A 21,184-nucleotide genomic window follows, 5' to 3' on the forward strand; every position below is an offset into this window, starting at 1 on the left:
TCTTCTTAAAATCCAAGAATCAATGCAATTCTCTTCACCTTCTTTCACAAGTGTCCTTTCCTAGTGCTCTTCTGGCGTGATGCAAAGAGAGAACCCAAATCCAGGTGTAATCACAGCTACGGAGTGGATTTTGAAACCTAGAGGTTTCCACATTCAGACAGTCCTCTGTAAGGAAAGTCAACTGAGATGATTCCCTGCCATGTTTGAAGTCATCTCCTTGTGCTTTTTCAGAAGCTTAAGACCTGCTTGCCTTTAGAACCAGACCCTGTAAGGGATTTCACATGGGCAGGAGCAACCACACCAAGTGCCCTGTTAGAAGTAAGAACAGGGGACTGATAGGGAGCAGGAGAAACACATTAACATAAGAAAAGTCAATAAAAATAAATGATTCATCACTCACACCATCTGAGACTGAAACACAGACATCTAATTTTTATTATTTCTTATTGCTTTCATAAAATAATAGGTAGAGCTCCTAGGTGTTACGCAAAGCATCCATCTTAGCTGAGGTTCCTTTTTTATCACAAGAGCAGTTCAGACAGGCCCACTGGCCCTTGCAGAAGGGAGCAGAACCCTGTTATCTCTAGTAAACAGACTTTGGGATACACCTCCACCAAAAGTTTCTGTTTCAGCATTTAACCCCTGCTTTGCAATACTCATGCAATAAAAGCAGACATGAAAGAGTGAAGTTTTTAAGTGAAACATGCTCCTCTTCAACAAGTCATGCTTTAACTGAACATAGCCTAACTGGATGTAATTATTTGGACTATTCTATTTAGAGGAAAGAAAAAAAGGTCATTCCTTCTAGTGTTACCTTCTATTGATGTTCTTTGTGTACTGGAAAGATTAAAAATACTGCCTGGTAATCAAGTAAGGTCTTAGAGAACAAAGTCGCAATACTCATGCAATAAAAGCAGACATGAAAGAGTGAAGTTTTTAAGTGAAACATGCTCCTCTTCAACAAGTCATGCTTTAGCTGAACATAGCCTTACTGGATGTAATTATTTGGCCTATTCTATTTAGAGGAAAGAAAAAAGGTCATTCCTTCTAGTGTTACCGTCTATTGATGTTCTTTTTGTACTGGAAATATTAAAAATACTGCCTGGTAATCAAGTAAGGTCTTAGAGAACAAAGTCTGTGAGATTTCAAATGGAAAAATAAAACACATTTATTTTAGAAAAAGACACTGCAGTATCAACCCACATTTACAAGAAATCAGCTAAGAGGCTGGTGGGGGTGATTTGGATGCAGTCAAGACAAAGGGGCAATGGGCAGAAACTGATGCACAGAAAGTTCCACCTGAACAGGAGGCAGAACTCCTTCCCTGTGCAGTGACCAAGACCTGGAATGGATTGTCCAGAGAGGCTGTGGAGTGTCCCTCACTGGGGATATTCCAGAACTGCCTGGACACAATCCTGTGCCCTGTGCTTGAGAACAGAGGTGGGACCAGATGAGCCTCTCTGGTCCCTTCCAGCCTGACCCAATCCGTGATCTTATTGTTGCTATCCAATGAGTCAGAAAATCCACTGAATGTTACGTCTCTCTTTAAGGTGAAGGAAGCTGTTTAAGGACTGCATGGACAAACTGCATTTTCTTGACTTATTGTTGCTATCTAAGGAGTCAGAAAATCCACTGAATGTTACTTCTCTCTTTAAGGTGAAGGAAGCTGTTTAAGGACTGCATGGACAAACTGCATTTTCTTGAATGAGCTTTCAACTTGAGGAGATATAGGGGTCTGTTGACTCAAAGAATTGAGTCAATTAGTGAAAAAAATTGAGTCAATTAGTGAAAAAAAAGTTTCTTCTGCAACACCGCAGAAATGGAATAAATGTCAATGTTCTCAAAAAAAACTTAGCTCAAAGTTCAGGAGATGTAAGAAATGTTTCTGTCCCAGTGTGGAGGAAAGATGCACCTTATTCCACCTCCCTGGTCTCCACAGCTCTGTCTACAAGAAGAGCACAGCAAACTGTATTTTCTTGAATGAACTTTCAACTTGAGGAGAGATAGGGGTCTGTTGACTCAAAGAATTGAGGTTAATGTTTAGTGAAAAAAATGTTTCTTCTGCAACACTGCATAAATGGGATAAATGTCAATGTTCTCAAAAAAATTTAGCTCAAAGTTCAGGAGATCTAAGAAATATTTCTATCCCAGTGTGGAGGAAAGATGCACCTTATTCCACCTCCCTGGTCTCCACAGCTCTGTCTACAAGAAGAGCACACACAGAATAAAATGGAAGATTAATGTGCACCCAAGTCATGCTTTGTAAATCCACTTTGACTGAGGAATCCTTGTAGCTCAGACTTCAGTGAACTGACCTCAGAGTCTTAAATAACCTCAGCCTCTTGTAGGAGACATCCTGGACCTGATTTAACCCGTGTTGGCCAACAAACATGACCAAAAAGGGCACTTCCATTCACCTGTTCTATTTTGCCAGGTATTTTAGGCAACTTCTTTTACCATGAAAACAATTGCTCTTGGAAGTTTCTATTTCTTCTGGAATATAAATAGAAAACACTCATAGATATGGTGCTGAGGGAGTATAGTTGGTGGTGCTGGTCTAGTGGTGAACCTGGCAGTGCTGGGTTAATGGTAGGACTTCACAGTCTTAGAGGTCTTTTCCAACCTTAATGATTCCATGAGTCCATGATTTAAAAGGAAAACACTGCAGGTTAGATCAGGTACAGAAATGCACAGTGTGTGTCTGGTCAGTTGGATGCTACTCCCAATGATACTGGAGGACATTCTGTAAGAATATTATTAAATGCATGTTCTTTCTCATTCTTTAGGTAAGATACTGCCCAAGCTACTTTTATTTCTTATTTTTATCATTCCAGAAGCTCAAAATTCTGCCATAACTGTTCCCATTTATTTACATAAAGTTTGTGATATGTCACCAACATCCCATTTAGATGGAAAGCTGGATTAAAAAACAAAAATCCAACAGCTATTTAAATGACAAATATGTAAAGTTATTTAGTAGATCCAGGTGTGCAACAATATTTGTCAAACATCCTCACTCCTTCCTTTGCATTAATAGCCACCAGGACTGGGATAAAGCAAATAAGGAGACATAAGAAAATTTTCTAAAGAGGAACAGTTCAAGAAGTGTGCATTTCGATTGGCCTGTGCAGCAGCTGGTTGGACACACAAAGGCATTTGACAGGAGATGTTGGAGGTGGCTGCTCCCCATGACTTGGAAAGCCTGTGTCAGAAACAAGGCAATCAGGAAAAAGTGGGAATGACAGACAGACATGGCAATTGCTTCTGCTGGAAAATACATCAGAGCAAAACGTAGGACCTTCTATGTTAAAGTTTCCACTGTGATGTAGGACTGAAAGATCCAGACCTTGTTTTCCTGATTTAACAGGACAGACATGCTGTACTCTCCACAGATGGTGTGACTGGATGTGTGTGTACCCACGGTATGGATATTCAACATTCTTCCCTTGGAAAGCCTTGAGGAGAATATCCAAAGCACCTGTCATTTCCTGAAGCAATGCCCAGACCAAATATGACACAGGCCAAAGCCCATCTCAGCAAGCAAAAACTAAGGCAGTAAGTCAGGCCAAACTGCGTTTTCCCAAAAAGCCCAGTGAGGAAAATAATCCAGTTCCACCCCTTGGATAAAGCATCCTCTTCCTGGCAGTTTGTGTTGTCAATCCTTTTAGCTTAAAGGTGGCGATATCTGAAGATAATTTGTGACAGATTCAGCCTTATTAGTGGTCAGAGGGAAATGTTTCATTCATTTAGAAAAACAAATACTAGAGTCCATAAATATTGGAATATAATTACTTCAGTATTCCTATTTGTGTGTAAATCACCTGTACATGTCTAGGGCCATTCTGTGGCTGCTGGACATTAGTTCACCTCTCTGGGAAAGCTAAGTTATTCTTCCTGGCTAAGGAAAAAGGAAAAAGACATGGATGAATACTCTTCCAATACAGATTGTGTGCATCTGTGTGTACATACCCACATGAGATTTAAGACATAAAATAATAACCTCAGAAAAAGCCCTGATGTAATGGACTTGACCCATTTTAAATTCTAAACACCATTAAAAGGCTCTTTTCCTGCTAAAATTTCAGCAGGGAATTTTTTCTGCACCCCTTAAACATCTTAAGGTGCAATAAGGATTACATGTATGTCATGTGAGATCTTCACTAGGAAAAACTTCATGCAATGAATACACAGGATATTCATGGCTGAGCAATGAGTAAAAAAAAAATCCAATGAACTTTGCTCATGAGTTTGTCCTTTTTTAATCACCTCCTGAGCAAATGGAGGAGCTCACAAGTCCTCACAATCAAAGCTGGCTGTGTGTCCTATCCTGTGGTGCAGTAAGGATGAGTGATAGCTTCTTAACAAAGCTCTGCTTCCTCTCTTTGAGCTGCTCAAATGAAATACAGTTGCTATGAAGGAAAAAACACACATGTGCTTATTTTAGCTTTGCCACTTGCAGGCTTGATTATGTGATAGACAAGAATTTTCTTGCTAAATACCTTGGTTTCCCTTCCAAATGCACAGACCCACTTTCAGGGAGAAAAAGCTGTGAGAACTTTGAACTTAGTTTGGGTAATGATCTAACTCTACCTTTATATTAGAGAAGCAATTAGACTCAAGAGCAAGAGATCATCCAACAGTAAACTATGTGAAATTTAATTTTCTCCTCTATTTGTGAAAAAGTTTACAAACTAAGCTTTTTAAATCATGTAATAGATTTGGTTTCTGACCTATTTCCATTGTCTGAGATAAGGGGAATGTTAAAAAAAACAATCATTAGAAATAAAAAATGTAGTTGCTCTCTTCAAATTCCTCTTTTTAGTAACTGCAGCTTTCCTTTATAAGAATAATGAATATCCTTTTTACATTTAAATAAGTACAATAATTTCCTTTTTAAATAAAAGTTTACAATGGGAACTTGTGCTCTGAGAATGAGTACTTCACTGTAAAATAAAAAAAAAAAAAGTCTTCTGGTTGTTGAAAGAGATTCTCTTTGCTTATAGCAGCCTATATGAAGAGAGGTGATTTTCCATGTTTTATTTGCAATGCAAAATTATTTACTTTTTGGAAGAAGAGCTACAACTTGAAAATATTATTGACTACAGGCAACAAAGTTGAAAGTCACTGCTCCTTACTATGTGCAGCAAACCAGGCTCTGTGAGATTTTCTTAAAGGCTAATTCCTTTTAAAAATACATATAGGCAGTGAGAAGTATGTCTGTGCCTGAATGAGCTGGTTTGTATTACAAACTGGAAAAAAAACCCACATGCAAGCCAGTATTTCAGACACAGAAGTACCCTGGGAAATTGAAATCACTATATTGACCCATACTTTTTCCCTCCCATGGTGGGTGGGACGGTGTGTTCACATTTCTGTTTCTTTTTTTTTTTACTATATCACCCAGATCCACGGAATTAGCCAGCTCCTCTGAAGGCAAACACCCATTATCAAGCTGTCACAGCCACCTTCTCTCCAGCAATGCCTCCAGACTTTGACACCAACATGAAGTTCAAGTTCTCGATCCTGGCGCTTCTTCTGGAAGTGATTGTCATTATTTTGTTTGGGATATTTGTGGATTATGACTCAGATCCTTCTGAAAGGTTATACCCATGTAAGTATTTCTGTCTAAGATTTATAGAAGCTGAAATTTCTTTAAACTGATGCTAAGCAAGATTTCTGAATAACTTATGAGACATACTAATAGAGCTGGAAAAGAAAGTTGAGTTTTGGAGCAAAAACATTTTTCTGAGATGTGAAAGCAGCAGACTTCAAAGACAAATCCAAATTGACCAGATACAAAATTCTGCAAGAACCTCCCGGCTGAGAAGTTTACTGTTTTGGGAGAGAAGAGTCTGGGATATAGTACTAGTGTTTGCACAGCAGGTTAAGACTTGGAGAACTGTGCATTGCTCTGAAAGTGTCCAGCATTTTCCAGAGACAGATGGGGGTGTTTCTTGCCAGACCTTCTATCCTGATTAATGTATTAAATAATTAAAGTTAATAGAATGTTTCATTACTACCATCCAAGTTTGGAAAAGGTGTCTTATGAGAACATGGAAATTGAGATGCATATGCATATTGCTATAAAATGTTTGTGAAACCGGGACTCCAAAAAGGGCCATAGTTTTGGTGACAAGGTGGATAACACCCCTGCTATCTTCCAAAGCAGTGGTTCCATTAGGCAGTAATGGTTTAGCCTGAAAATGTTTCTGTTGATTTGTTGCTCTGCAAATACTTGGTGAAGATCAGAAAAAGTTCTTGGCCTGAGAAGTAGTTATTCACTTCTTTCATGCATAGATATGACTATTGTGAATTAATAGAAAACAAAGTTTGCAGAGCTGCAAACTGTGTTTTCCTGGCAGTGTTGAAGGTTGGTTGTTCAGTTTTTCAGCTCTGAGGCTTCAATGACTTGTAGCCCTGTAGATTCCCTGTAGGAATTGTAGACTGCAATGTGCTTGATGAGGATCACAGAGTACACAACTCCCTGCCTGCAGGTGACACCTGTGTAATTTTGAATGTAATTCTGTAAGTTTGAACCCTCTTTTTCTCCCATCCTAACTGTCCTTTCAATGGCTGTTACAGGGGCATGTGAAATCAGGTTGGAGTAATTGTGTGTTGTGTATTCTCACAGAGAGCATTGTGTAGGTCAGAGAACAGCAAATGAGGGCATTGTTCAGCTCCAGATGCAAGTCTGCTGATGGACATCAGGGGCTAATTACTCACATTTAGGTTAGCTCCACTGAGATGTGGCAGTATCCCTGAGATGTGGTACCTTGGGCTGTGTCCACTGTCTGTAAGAGTTTGGCCATGCCACTGATGTTCATAGAGGCAAAGGAAAGTTTGGGTTGGAAGGGACCTTAAAGATACTCTCATTCCACCCCCCTGCCATGGGCAGGGACACCTTCCACTACCCCAGGGTGCTCCAAGCCCCTTCAAACCTGGTCTTGGACACTTCCAGGGATGGAGCAACCACAGCTTCTCTGGGCACCCTGTGCCAGGGCCTCCCCACGCTCACAGAGAAGAATTTCTTCCTATTAAACAATATAAATCTCTCCTCTTTTAATTTAAAACTGTTCCCTCTTGTCCTATCTTTATCTGACCATTTAAGAAGTCACTCTCCCACTTTTTATAAGCCCCTTCAAGTACTAGAAGGTGCTTCAAGGACTCCCCAGAGCTTTCTCTTCTCCAGGCTGAACAAATGCAGCTGTCTTAGCTGGTGTCATATTAAATTATCCCAATTGTATTGAACTATCCAATTTCCTAAATTTGGTGGCTTTATCTGGACAGTGCATTGGGAATTATTCTTAGTCCACTGTCACCCAGGAGGTGATTGTTGGCCTAGGCAAAAGTTATGCCCAAACCCACAGGAATAATTTGACAGCACAGGTAATTGTACTAACACAAAAATACAAATCTTCAAATGTAACCTACCCAGTTAAATATCACCTATGCTTGTTTCTTCATTAATATCAGTGTCTCCAAAGTGTGGGAGGAATTTCCTGCTGCCTCTCATGTCTCCCTGCACAGGCAGTGTATGACTGTGTTATTCCTGCACACTTGTCCCTCAGCTGCCCACGCTATTGGCCTGTGAGCAGCCCTCTGGAATGGTTTGGGCTCATGCAAACTGGCCCCTTCACCTCCTGCCAGGCATGGCTTTAGGCACAGCATGGATAAGGGACTACTCTAAGGTGGGAACAGTGTTTTAGGAGAGAAGAGGATATATTTCTTTTGGCTAGGTTGTTCAGGTTACCAATAGAGACATAAACCAAGCAAACACCACCAATGCCATGTTGAAATTTTAGATGTTGGCCTCACAGAGGTCATTCCCAATAAAGAATGGGTATAAAAGTACATTATAACAATACCTAGATTTTCACTTTTAGGACCCCTTACTCTCAAATTTACGTATACAAAGTGGAAACAAAAGTATTTGCTGAGGCAAACTGAGGTTCTGCCTCAGTTTCTCTGAGGACTTTGCAGAAATTTAATGCAATGGTTGTATAGGTGTATAAGGAAGTATCTTGAGCCAGGACTTCCCTTGAGTCCCTAAAATGATGGGTTCAAACTGCTTCCCATCCTATGCCTCAGGATGTTAACCCATGTGTACCTCAGAGATTTAGTTCTTTCACCCAGGAGGCAATTTATATTCTCAGGACTGCAGTTGATTTTGTATGCCTTAGACACCTCAGCACCATGAATTCAAGCTGTTTCAGTGGTTTTGGGTAGAAGAAAACTAAAAATAATAGTGGAGGATCAGCATAGCTTTGCACTCAGGTAAGGAGGGCTAAGCTGAGGTCATTCCCAAAGCGTAGCTTTGCATTGTATCTATTTTTGGTGGGTACAAATACAGGCATGGCAAATTGGAATGGAAAATTTCAGTTGTGTTGTGCCACTGGAATGGGAGAACAAGGGGGTGGGGTGGTTCTTCAAGCACTGCAAGAGGATTTCTTTCGTGTTAGCAACCTGTTTGCATTGTCCTGTGAGCATCCATGACTCATGGCTTAGGAAAACTTACGCATCCCTCTTGTTCAGGGTTCTATGGTTGACAACTCTAGGCCAAGCAAGATCAGTTCTAGAGTATGTCACAAGCATCTTTGTGTTGAGACTGACCACCTTGCAGTGGAGGTAATATGATGGTCTTGCAGAATTCTGTGTAGTGGCTTTATCCAGGATCTGCTGGAGTGTTTTTCCCAGTCTTTATTTTCCTCTCTCCCAGAAGTGCTGTGCTTTGTCAAACACAACTAGTCACTGAAACAGTTCAGTTCAAACCATGTGGTTTTCTTTATCATTTAAAGTCACTCCAGACCTACTCTTTAAAATCATGCATAAAAGATAGTTAAAGTTCAAGTACAGGCTAAACTAGAAGGAATTTGTCCTCAAGTCCCATGAATTAACCTAGTTTTAAACAGGGCTTTAAACCATTTGTGTGAATAAGTTCAGACAGCTTTTAAATGTCCAGCCTGAACAGGAAGCAAAAGGGTTGGAGGTGTTTGTGAACCACCTGCATTTCTATAGAATCAGAGAATGGCCTGGGTTGGAAGGGACCTTAAAGTTCATCATCTAATCCCAAACCAACCCACGATGCTGTTTCTTAAATGCAAAGCAAAGGCTCTTATTGCTATTTCAGTGCTAGGGCGGGGTTGGAATATGACACTGCAAATATCAAAGAGTTTATTAGGAATCCCCAGTAAATTCTTATACTTCTGGGCCCTCTTTTGGCCAAACTTGGTAATGAAAAACTGATGAATACAAGTAATAGGAATTGCAACTTCAAGCCAAAAGTTACACTAACCAGCTCAAGTTTTTCATGCTTATTGGCATGCAAGAGCAATGAAATAAAAATTTTTAAAAACAATCTCTCTGTACTGGAGGTTCTTACCAACAGTGAAATCAGAAAAAAAAAAATTGCAGTTACAGGACTCAAACCTGTCTGGTTTAGAGTCAATTAAATCAAATAAAGCTTTAAAGTAAAAAAAAAATATTTTAAAATATAAAGTATCCATGTTGTGGTGATAGACTCATTTTCTGTTAAAACCATAAAAAAGAAAATTAAAGTCAAAACTCTAAAAAGTAGAAAAATAAATAACCATATTTTAACAAAATTCATATTTCAAAAACCAACCAAATATTTGAAGAAAGACTAATGGTTTGCAGATTAACTATATGAATTTTAAAATTTAAACTCTGCCTTAAAATTAACTTTTATTCATGTAAAAAGATCAATGTCTTGGACAGTAATTTTTAGGGATCCCAAGGATTCCTTTGCACTGGGACACCTAGCACTCATCCAAACAAATCCCATGTACAATTTTGGAGTTAGTCAGAACACACTGGCTCTGACCACCTTTATTGGAAGGGGAACTTAACTTTTTTGTAAGGACGTGAAGCTGGGATGATGTTCCAGGTAGCTTCACAAAGGGAGGACAGTGCCAGACACAAGTAAATTTGCAAGCATAGAGATCCAGTGGCTTTCCATAATGATATAGGAATCAATATAATCAATAATTGGGTGTGGCATTTTCCAGACATTCTGTTTTCAGCTGGTAGACTGGTCATGAAATGGGAAAAAAGGATCATATGCATGAATGGAGTTTGGAACTCTTCTCTACTCAAACTGTCTTTGTCCCCAGATTTTCACCCTTCTCAGTCATTCTTCACAGTCTCTACATAGATGTGTTTTCCCTTCAGATTTTCAGGATGTCCATGTGATGATATTTGTTGGATTTGGTTTCCTGATGACTTTTCTGAAGAAATATGGATTCAGCAGTGTTGGTTTCAACATGCTCATTGCTGCCTTTGGTCTCCAGTGGGGAATTCTGATGCAAGGATTTTGGCATATGGAAAGTGGGAAAATTCATGTTAACATCGAAAGGTATTTGTGAATTCACAAAAATTGATATTTCTATGCCTAAAGATATCAGGAGAAGCCATAAACCTCAACACCTGTGGGGTCAGACTTGAACTAAATTTGATTAAGCCTTACTGTCCTTTTATCCACATCCTTCTGCCTTTCACCTCTGAGGGGGCCACTCCTGGTGCACTGGGCCAAAGTTTGTGAAGAAATTTGAGGTGCTACGTTATAAGTGGGAGGTGTGGGTCCTGTAGAGTGATTACCTTGAATCTCTGATGCTGTGGAAGCTGGAAGATTTCCAGCAGTAGCACAGCACATCCTGCCCCCAGCAGGCATGGAAGGATCTGTCTTTCCACAACACGTGGGGTCACAGAAGAAAGGCTGCAGCAGCATGTCTCTGCACTCACAAGTGTTTTCTCACAAGGTTTTCTCTTACTTCTCAAGGAATGATTTCCATGAGCATCATTCTCCAGCAGGGTCTGAACACCAATCACAGAATAAGAGACCTCATGGGCAACTTCTCTAAGCACATTTAATGCCCCTCCTCCTCACCTGTCCTGCCTCTACCGAGGTCTCAGAGTGTTTTCCACATCTGCAGTTCTGTTTTATGAGAAAACTTGTAAACACTTTTGAAATGAACAGCATCAGAACATTACTGAGGAGAAAGCAGAAATGATACAAGTAGCTCCCTAATGCTTACAGGCAGGCATCTTTAGAGGGACCCACAGGCTAGTGCCTCTCTGTGCTCTAAGTTTTTGATCAATTTCTGGTTTATTTACCTTTGCAAATCCCCAAAACATATAAACAGTGGTCCTACCTGACAGCTCTTGCAAAGATGGTGCACAGAGAGAGGTATGCAAGGCTTCCAGGATTATATAAACCATCTGACCAAAGACACACTGTCATCTTTGAAGCCTAGGTGGCAGTCAGGGCTGGAAATTGAGGGGCTGGAGCATGTCCAGAGGACAGAGGAGCTGGAGAAGAGTCTGAAGCACAGGGGAGGAGCAGCTGAAGGAGCTAGGAAGGCTTGACCTGGAGAAAAGGAGGCTCAGGGAGGACCTTCTGGCTCTGCACAACTCCTTACAGGAGGGGACATCCAGGGGGGAGTCAGGCTCTGCTCCCAGGGAATGAGTGACAGGACAAGAAAAAATGGCCTGAAGTGACAAGAAGAAATCACACCAAGGGAGGTTTAGTTGGATATTAGGACAAATCTCTTCACAGAAAGGGTGGTCAGGCATTGGAACTGGCTGCCCAGGGAAGCTGTGGAGTCACCTGCCCTGGAAGTGTTTTAAAAAACCTGCAGATGTGGCACTGAGGGACATGGTTTAGTAGTGGACTTGGCAGTGCTGGGTAAAATAGTCTTAGAGACCTTTTCCAATCTAAATGACTCTGTGATTGGACTCAGTGGTCTCAGAGACCTTTTCCAAACTAAATGATTCTCTGATTCCATGGATCCCTGCATATCCCCATACACCTCTATTTGCCTTTTCATCATAATTCCAACCTATGCATATGTATGGTGTAAGCAGGAGGAAACCTTCTACACTTACTCTTCACTAGGTGGTAAGATCCTTACAAATCCATCTGGAAAGGTTTGATTTAATTTTTATCCATGAAGATCAACTTGATAATTTTGAATCTGAATAGTTAAAGCTCTATAATTTTAATGATATTATTTTAATGGCATGTTGAGTATTACAGCTTTTTAACTGCTTTTCTTTTATTTTTGGGGTTTTTTTGTGTTTTTGCTTTTGTTTTCTTTTTTTTTTTTAACTTCAGCATGATAAATGCAGACTTCAGTACAGCAACTGCTTTGATTTCATTTGGAGCACTCCTGGGGAAAACAAGTCCCATTCAGATGCTGATCCTGACTCTTCTGGAGATCACCATGTTTGCATGCAATGAACACCTAGTTACCAAAGTATTCAAGGTACAACTATTTAGCAGTCATTGTTTTCTCTTTATAACAAATGCTTTCCCTTTGAAATACTTGCTTACTCTAGGCTCTGGTTTCTACCACAGAATTAAACCATTAAGTCCTCCAGACTTCTCATTCATCAGACCCTTGTCTTCATGCTGTATAAAATCTCAGGCATTATTTTGGGTCCCTGTTACAGGCCACAGATGTTGGAGCTTCGATGACTATCCATGCTTTTGGAGCTTATTTTGGTTTGGCTGCAGCTTTTGTCTTGTACCGTCCTGGTCTGACAAACAAACATGATAATGATGAATCCACCTACCACTCAGACATGTTTGCCATGATTGGTAAGTGATGTAATATTGAGAGCTGATCTGCTGTTCATCCCTCTCTTATCCCTATTTTTTCTGATTACCTATTATTTTGCTACATTATAAGTACACTTCTGGAGGCAAATTCCTTTTACTCTCATGCATGCACCATAATTTCAGTGGCACACATATTTTTACAGTTTTTCCTTGCTTCCCATCCCTATTTTTTCTGATTACCTATTATTATGCTACATTAATTTTCCTAAGTACATTTCTGGAGGCAAATTCCTTTTACTCTCATGCATGCACCATAATTTCAGTGGCACACATATTTTTACAGTTTTTCCTTGCTTCCAAGGATGGAAAGATCAAATAAAATATGTGTTATCACTATGCATTAGTGGTAACTTCCTTTCAGTTAAATCTTGTGCTTTTCAGCAGTACTTCCAAAGCAATTGTGCATAATTAAAAGGATTGAGTTGTGCCTGTCATGGTAATAAATGTCAGAAACCATATAGCTATCTGTCCATGAGAACTCTTCATAGACCAATTCACCAGCTAAAACTTTCAGTTGTATTGACAGACGATAAAGGATTTGCGTGTGAATTGTGCTGCCTGTGCCTCCTGTTCTGGCTGGGGTTTCACAGTGGTGGTGAGCTCTGACAGTGAGTGGGGCAAGACAAGGGGTCATTAAAGCCTTCCAGTAAGATTTGACAAGAGACCATGTGTCAAAATCCCAGCTGCCAGTGTCAAAAGCTTCTGCATATTCTATTATTTCTTCCAGAATTTTGGCCATTCCATGTTTCTCATTAATAATTGTCCTAATTTCACTCTTTGGCCCTTGTGAATAATAGCCTTGGCTTTGTTTTGACTTCTATTCCTGCAGGTACCCTGTTTCTTTGGCTTTTTTGGCCCAGTTTTAACTCTGCCATTGCAGAAGAGCAGGTAACAGCCATTATCAATACTTACTACTCCTTGGCTGCCTGTACCGTCGTAACATTCGCCCTCTCCAGCTTGGTGGATAAAAGAGGCAAATTCAGTATGGTAAGAATCACATCATAACCCTTTTTCAATCGAGGCAACCCTCTCCAATAAGGATGAGTAGGCAGATTCCCAGTGTCCATCTGTCTGTCCAGGCTCTCTGGAGCCTTTCCCCATACTATGGCCAGAATTAGAGCTATTATACTTGTAAAACCTGTAAAGTCTGATGAGAAGTGGCTGAGGGAGCTGGGGGAGGGGCTCAGAAGAAAAGGAGGCTCAGGGAGGATCTTTTCATTTTCTACAAGTCCCTGAGGAGGAAAGGTTCAACCAGGTGGGGCTTGGTCTCTTCAAATACCAAGTGACAGAATGAGAGGAAACAGCCTCAAGTTGCATCAGGGCAGATTTAGACTGGATATTAGGAGAAATTTCTTCACAGAAAAGGTTGGAAAGCAGTGTAGTGGACTGGAAACATGGTGGTTGTGCTGGTTTGATGGTTGGAATTTTTAATCTCAAAGGTCTCTTCAAGCCTTAATGATTCTGTGATTATTCTCCCTCATTCACAGAACCTGCTGGACCATAGAGACATTAGTCCAGGGTTCAGGTGGACTTTTGAATCTTATTCCAAAAATGTTCCTACTTGAGTTTCCTTATTATAACAGCCAAAATAGGTGTCTCAAGGAAATGACCCATTCCCTGGAAATTTCAGTGCAGTTGCACAACAGACAAAACCAAACCAGCTTCTATCCCCTCGCCCTAAAATCCAGCAGCTGCAGTTATTTGTCTGAGCCCAGCATGTGCAAGAGAGCCTTGAGGAGCACTCAGCCCTAAAACATGCCACTGGCTCTCATGTGCCACCTCTGCCTCACCGTGTGTCCCCTCTGCAGGTTCTCATTCAAAATGCCACCCTGGCAGGAGGAGTGGCCGTGGGTACCTGTGCTGACCTGGAAATCCACCCTTTTTCTGCCATGTTCATTGGGGTCATTGCTGGAATTGTCTCTGTCCTTGGGTTCCAGTTCCTGACTGTAAGTACTGGGGACCCAGTTCTGCTCCCATTTTTTATTTCTCTTTGGCTTTCCTGGAGGTCCCTTGGTTTGCTACAAAGGGAGGATAGATACAGTAAATCCATGTAATGGTGATTTTAATAATGATTTGATTCTTGTACTTATGGTCTTTCTTTTGCACATCCATCTAGAGTTCATGGAAAATTATAAGCTCACTCTAAACTTCCTATTTCTCCTCATTTCAGCCTGTGATGGCATCCAAGTTGAAAATTCAAGACACTTGTGGAGTTCACAATTTACATGGTTTACCTGGAATTCTGGGTGGTATTGCTGGCATTATAGTGACTGCGATAAAAATGGAAAGTAGGTGAGTTACAGAGAGATGAGAGAAAAAAGTTTTTTGATTTTGGAAGGTCTATTGTAATTTGCTACCATCTTTAGATCTAATTGGGGGGGGAGGTTTTCAGAAATGCATAATTGATTTGATGTCAGGTACTGTATTCTCATTTAACTTGGGTTCTTCCTAATCTCCTGCCTTTAAGACACTGCTTAAATGCCAAGTTTGTTACAGATTAAAAGATCAAATAAAAATAAGTAAATTAAAACATCATAGAGAAACAGCACACTGAACCATTTAAACATAGAAAAACCTTTATTATGATTCTACAATTATAATGTTGGTATTTGTAAGATTAAAAAAAAAAAAAAGAATAAGAAAAAAAGGCAAAATGGCTTTTTTCCACTGTCTCATAAGACTCCAAAAAGATGAAATGCTGGTTGTTTTGATAACAGGGACTATTCTCTAATGGCTTACAGGACATTAATAACCTTCTCAAATAACTTGTTTTCATCTGTAGCCTAAAACAAAGTTAAATTAAAGTCATGAGTTCCTTCTAGTACACAGCAATGGCAGGATTTGTTGGACTCAATGTTCTTGGAGATCTTTTCCAACCATAAAGATTCTACGATATTTTCCTATCAGTCACCTTGTCCAGCATGCAGCAACTACAAGTTGTAAGAATGATCATCAGTCTCAAAGTGTAACAATTTTTTGATAGGCAATGGTTTGGTTTTTTACCCTTTCCAGGAATGGTCACCTGCTTACTCCTGCCATGCAGGCTGCTGCCCTGGGAAGTACACTTGGAATTGCAATTGTGGGAGGAGCACTCACAGGTCAGTGTGATGCTTATATGACTAAAAACGTATGTGAATTTAGAGGTTTCTCCATGGAGAACTTAAATGTATCAGCAATTTTCTGTGAATAATACAAAATTGAAATAATGGGTCCCAACGCCAGAAACTCAAATATGGGAAAACAGTTTTCCAATGTTTTTGTCTTCAAATGAAGTTCAGGTTTGCCAGGAAGAATTTCTTCACTGAAAGGGTGGTCAGGCATTGGAAGGGGCTTCCCTGGGAAGTGGTGGAGTCCCTGTCCCTGGAAGTGCCCAGGGAGTGACTGGATATGGCACTCAGGGCTCTGGTCTGGTTGACAAAGATGGTGTTTGGTCCACCATTGGACCTGATAATCTTGGAGGTTTTTTCCAACCTAAATGTTTCTATGATTCTGTGATTGCATATATCTCACTGAATACATGCTCCAAAGATACTGAGTTTTACATCTATAAGAATAATTAGGTGTTGTTCTGGAAGGAATTCTCCAGATTCAGACACTTCAAATTCTGAACAGAAACTAGTTTGAGACCTACTCAATGAGGTGTCATGCATTTCCATGAGTTTGTGAATACTTCCAAACAAACAAACAAAAAATCAGGCTGAAAGAGAAAATTTTGGTCTGAAATCTGGTCAATTAAAAGCAAGCTGTTTTTTATGTTCTTATTTAAGTTTGTATGAAGAAATCTGCATCGCTCTCAGAATAATTGGCCTGATGTCCCCAGGATGGTTGGGCATTTCTGTAGATGAGGAAATCAGGCAGAAAACTTAGCTGGATGTCGAAGGCACAGCTGATGGACATTCATTTGGTCATTTCCTTCATTTTTTAAACCTCTGATGCTGGTTTTCCTGCAGGTGCTATTCTAAAGATCCCCTTCTTGGGACAAGTATCTGACCAGAACTGCTTTGATGACTCTGCTTATTGGGAGGTAAGACACAACCTCCTTTTATTTTCATTATATTGGAGTATGTACAGTCACTGCAGCCCTGCTCTCCTGGGCTTTGTTGTTTGCACACATGAGTCAAAACCACTGCCTCTTCAAAATTCAAAAATCCTGCTCTACTTTAGGCTGTGAATTTATCAAGGCCAGGCCACCTTCAGGATAATTTTTGGCCCTCTTAGGTAATCATGCCTTTTTCATTGGACTCACCTTGAACAAAAAGCAGAAAGAGAGACAACAAATTCATATCACAGTGGAGGCCTTTATCTCTCTCTTACATGCTCACTGTATCAGGTATCCTCTTCCTTATCAGAGATTGATGACATATTGCTAATTTAGGCAATCTGAATTTTATCATTTTATGCCAGGACAAACCCAAAAAGAATATATAATATACTTCCTTGTAAATAAAGAGTGAAGTTAAAGGAAATTTTATTAGTTTTTTCAATAAATTAAACTCCTTCTTCTATGACAAAAACCCTGAGTTCATTCCTCAGTGTCCAGAATTGATGGCTCATGTCAGGTTGTGTCAATGTTAATAAACAGACATATAATATATACAAATAGAATTACATTCTCAGCACATTTTAGTCTTTTTTTGTGGCAAAAGCAAATCTATGTATCCTTAACTGAGCCCCATTTTGTTTTTTATGGCAGGTTCCAGAGGAGGAACTAGTACCTGAAATTCACTCCAGCCACCGTGATGAGCACAGCAGATTTGAAGCTGCCATGTAGAAAAATAACTAAGCTGTAGAATTTCTCCTAATGATGCCCTTTTCTGTTTCTAATGCTAAGAAAAAATGAAACAATATCTAAGTATTGTCCCAACCACACCAGGTTTTCAAGAAAAGGCTGAAGATATTTTTGCAGAAGAAAACAAGTTTGATTTTAGATTACTTAGTCATTATGCCAAGCTCAGGTGGATAAATTAGGTCCTTCTAATATATTTTTTCATCAGAAAAAGGCACCACAAATCACTCTTTGAAATTATGTATATCTTTTGTTGTCACTGACAGTAATATAGCTGTTGTAATAAACTTTGGATTTCAAGATTATTACAGGACAATATATTTAATTGTGGGATTTCTGAGTGACATCCTTCAACTGTATAGGGGTAATCAAGAAGAAATTAATTGATTTTTTATATGAATTCAAACAAACTTTTCACCAGAGTATTCCAGCTTAAATTTTTGAAAAAGTGAGTTGTCCTGTTTTCCAGTGGAGGAGAAAGCATGCTGTATTTTGAAGCTTGATTATGACAGGAAGCAAAATGTTGAAATAATTCTTATGGCAAAGCACAGAATACAGTGATTGATAAGGCAATATGAGTATCAAGATTCATTGTTAATATGTTTATTGAAAGGGAAAAGAAAGTGAAATTGTAAAAAGAGTTTATTATTGTCATAGATGTATTTATTTATTGACATAGATTTAGTTAGTTTCAAGGACATAATAAGGGAACTGAGTAGGAGCTAAGAAAACCAAGTGATTGCGTGATAGGTCTTATTCTATTCAACAGTAATAAGTGGATTGTAGCAGTATTAATAGCAAGAAATATAACATGAACTAATGCCAGCTCCAGAAAAACACGAATTGTTTGGAATTGATTGGGAAGCAATTATGTTCAACCTACAGAAGACTCAGCAGAGAATTTCCATGGGGTGAGCCACTGACTCAGAAGTCACTTTCTCCTAAAAGAAGTGAAAGCCAAAAGAAGAAAACTGAAGCTAAATTAAGGAAAATTAACTTCCTCGGAGAAGTGGTGACAGAGGCTGCTCAGTGCAGAGACCAAAATTGAGGTAGCTGAAGGAATTCCATGAGGTGCCTTCGTGCATGGGACAATCCATTGAGAGACAATGGATGGGAAGTGGAGATCAAGCAGAAGGAACACAGTGCCTCAGTCCATCATTCATGCAAAACTACTGCTGATGTCTGAATAACAGGCCAAAGAGGGTGAACTTTCAACCTTTTTTTTAATACTAGGATCTTATTTCAAGTCTTACTTATCAGACTTAAGGGGAAAACTCCTCTCATATAAAATAGCACATGCATTTTCATTTCTGCTGATGTATTTTTCCTTGAAAATCTTTAGAAAGATACTAGGTAAGGCTGTCCCATATGTTGTACCTGCTGTATACTGCTACATATGTCAGATTTCTATGAATAAAAATACACTTTTGTATCACACTTTAGTTCAGATAAACTCTTTTGCAGATGTGCGATGGCTGACTCTCTTCTACCTTGTTGGCTGTAAGATGACCTTTATCCTCTCAGAGCTGTCACACATTCATTTTTGTAAAAACTGGGGAAGCGTTTAACAATGTAAATATTGCATTTGTAAAAATTTTAGAAGTATTTTGTGCATAATGTATGGAGTATTGAAGTACTTGAAAAAGATTCCATCTCTGATCAGCCTGTAAAAAGCTTATATTCCATACATGATTTTCACCCCTCAAATTCCTGCTTGGGAGTTCAGAGGGTCTTTCATTCACCTTAAAGGGGTGTGAGGTAATTTCACTAGTTTTGAGTGCTGACCACAGGAATTCCTGATTTAGGAAGCACCACCTACTGGCAGCAAACTAATTATTTGAATTATAGAGTCCTTAAGGTTGGAAAATACTTCCAAGATCATGAAGTCCAACCTTGGATGGATTATAATCATGGACAGTAAATCACATTGAGAATTCCATGTCTACTCACTTATTGAACATTTCCAGGGATGGTGGCTCCCCTGCTTCCCTGGGAAGCCTGTTCCAGTGTTTAACCACTCTTCCGGTGAAGAATTTTCCAAATATCCAACGTAAACCTTCCTTGGTGATGGATGCCCTCAATAGTAACATTTAGGGGTTCTTTTAAAATCCAAAAGGGAAAAAAATGAACTATACAATTTTGTTATCCAGTTCTCCTTATAATCTTTCCATTGTAATCCATACCCTCATCCTCTCAGTACTCATTGTACCCAAACTTCTTTTTCAGAAGATTCCTCCACCAGAGAAACCAGTCCCTTAGGTTCTGTCAAAAAACAGAGTAGAGAGATGAATCCCTTTGTCTTACTAGAGCTTTAAATGGTTTTTTTTCCATGTGGCTTTTTACCCTAATTGTTCACATCCACATTGCGGATGCCAGTGTCATTTGGTTTTCTGGCTTAGGGCATTTTTTTGGTTGGTTATTTCCCAATTAATCAAAGCTTTGATTAGCTTGGATCAGCAGAGCTTCATTAATAATTAGTTACAACTTCTGTGAAATACATGACTGGATGTTTAAAAGACAGAAGCTGAAAATTTTACTAAAAACCCTTTTGTTCTTCCATGAGAAAGCCTTACACTGGCAAGAAAAGAAAGTAAGGAGTTAAATAAGACATGGAGTGGAGGATGAGCTTAAAGGATGGGACTGAAAATTAAACAAAAGTTAAAGTACAACTACTCTAAATTTGAGGCTCGCAATATCAGCATTTCTTGTCTTTCTCATAAAAGACTGGCAATGTTTTATCCCTTCCAACAACAACTCAGCACTCTTCCTCTCTTACCTTTGTTCTCACTTTGAATTTTTTTACATTTAGAGAGCTTAAATAATGCGTTGTGGGGTGGGTATTTTTGTTTGTTGGTTTGGTTTTTGGGTTTTTTTAAATGAGTAAAACTTAAATGATATCTTCTTTAAACTAACTAAAGGTCAAGCTTACTTTAAACTAACTAAAGGTCAAGCTTATTTGTCAGCCTTTTTCAGAATACCAGTGGGTGATCATAGCTTTGAAGGCTGTTATATAGTTCTCCATTCCTACCTCAGAGCAGTATCTTTATATTTTATTACTGAAAAGGAAATGTATTTAAAAGCCATTGACTGAATATTTGCTTACAAAATTTCTTTTAACATTTGTGCTCAAATCTGCTGCTGAATAAATGCATTAATTGAATGATCAGATGACCAGCTGTATTTGTTTGACATTTCTTGGGGATGTCTTCTTTCTCTTACTGGGATCAATTTTTCTCAAAATATATTAACAAAATATGTCTCTTCTTGCCAAAGGAGAGCTCTCCCTATTCTTCTCCTCCTGCAAAATGTTCACCTTTCAGCTCCCTCTCAATTCCTTGCTGTTAGTTGAATTCTAGATACATGTGACAATTTCAGTGTCTTTTACCCACTCGGGAAAAGTGAAGTAGAATCAGGCAAACTGGAGCACAGCTGGACACTGGCCCTGGACTTCTTCCAGGACATCTTCCAGGTAGGTGAAATGTCCTGGTCTCTCCTCCAGAGCCCCTGGGTCAGCAGCAGGCTCAGGGTGAGCCAGGTCAAGAGCAGCTTTGCTCAGACCCCTCTCCAAGGCTTGCTTAAGCCCCTCTCCCAGCCTTGCTCAGATCCCTCTCCCAGCCCTGCTCAAGCCCCTCTCCCAGACTCCCAGCCATGTGCCAGGGCTCTTTTCCCCTAGGTCTCTGCACCCCCATTCCCTGGGGAATTCCCCCATTCCCTCCTCTCCTCTGCCTCTGGCCATGTCTCTGCAGGGACCCTGGGAGAGA

At 39.6% G+C, this 21,184-nt stretch overlaps 1 protein-coding gene across 1 annotated transcript; it reads left to right on the forward strand.

The window, feature by feature from the left end:
- The first annotated feature begins 5,401 nt into the window (after positions 1-5,401).
- On the forward strand, positions 5,402-20,593 carry RHAG (Rh associated glycoprotein). The gene is made up of 10 exons (XM_039696003.1): positions 5,402-5,611; positions 10,189-10,372; positions 12,131-12,281; positions 12,469-12,616; positions 13,467-13,624; positions 14,446-14,583; positions 14,808-14,929; positions 15,650-15,735; positions 16,588-16,661; positions 17,331-20,593. Exons 1-10 carry the CDS (start codon positions 5,479-5,481, stop codon positions 17,406-17,408), a joined length of 1,272 nt encoding a protein of 423 aa, XP_039551937.1. The 5' UTR covers positions 5,402-5,478; the 3' UTR covers positions 17,409-20,593.
- Positions 20,594-21,184: the final 591 nt, after the last annotated feature.

This window comes from Passer montanus, unplaced genomic scaffold (genome assembly GCF_014805655.1).
Source record: "Passer montanus isolate IOZ18808 unplaced genomic scaffold, ASM1480565v1 scaffold94, whole genome shotgun sequence".
Classification (NCBI taxonomy): domain Eukaryota; kingdom Metazoa; phylum Chordata; class Aves; order Passeriformes; family Passeridae; genus Passer; species Passer montanus.

Coding starts and splice junctions, on each gene's coding strand:
- RHAG (XM_039696003.1), top strand. CDS start 5,479: ATGCCTCCAGACTTTGACACCAACATGAAGTTCAAGTTCTCGATCCTG. Junction 10,373..12,130: donor ATTCATGTTAACATCGAAAG/GTATTTGTGAAT, acceptor TTTTAACTTCAG/CATGATAAATGCAGACTTCA. Junction 16,662..17,330: donor ATGACTCTGCTTATTGGGAG/GTAAGACACAAC, acceptor TTTTTATGGCAG/GTTCCAGAGGAGGAACTAGT.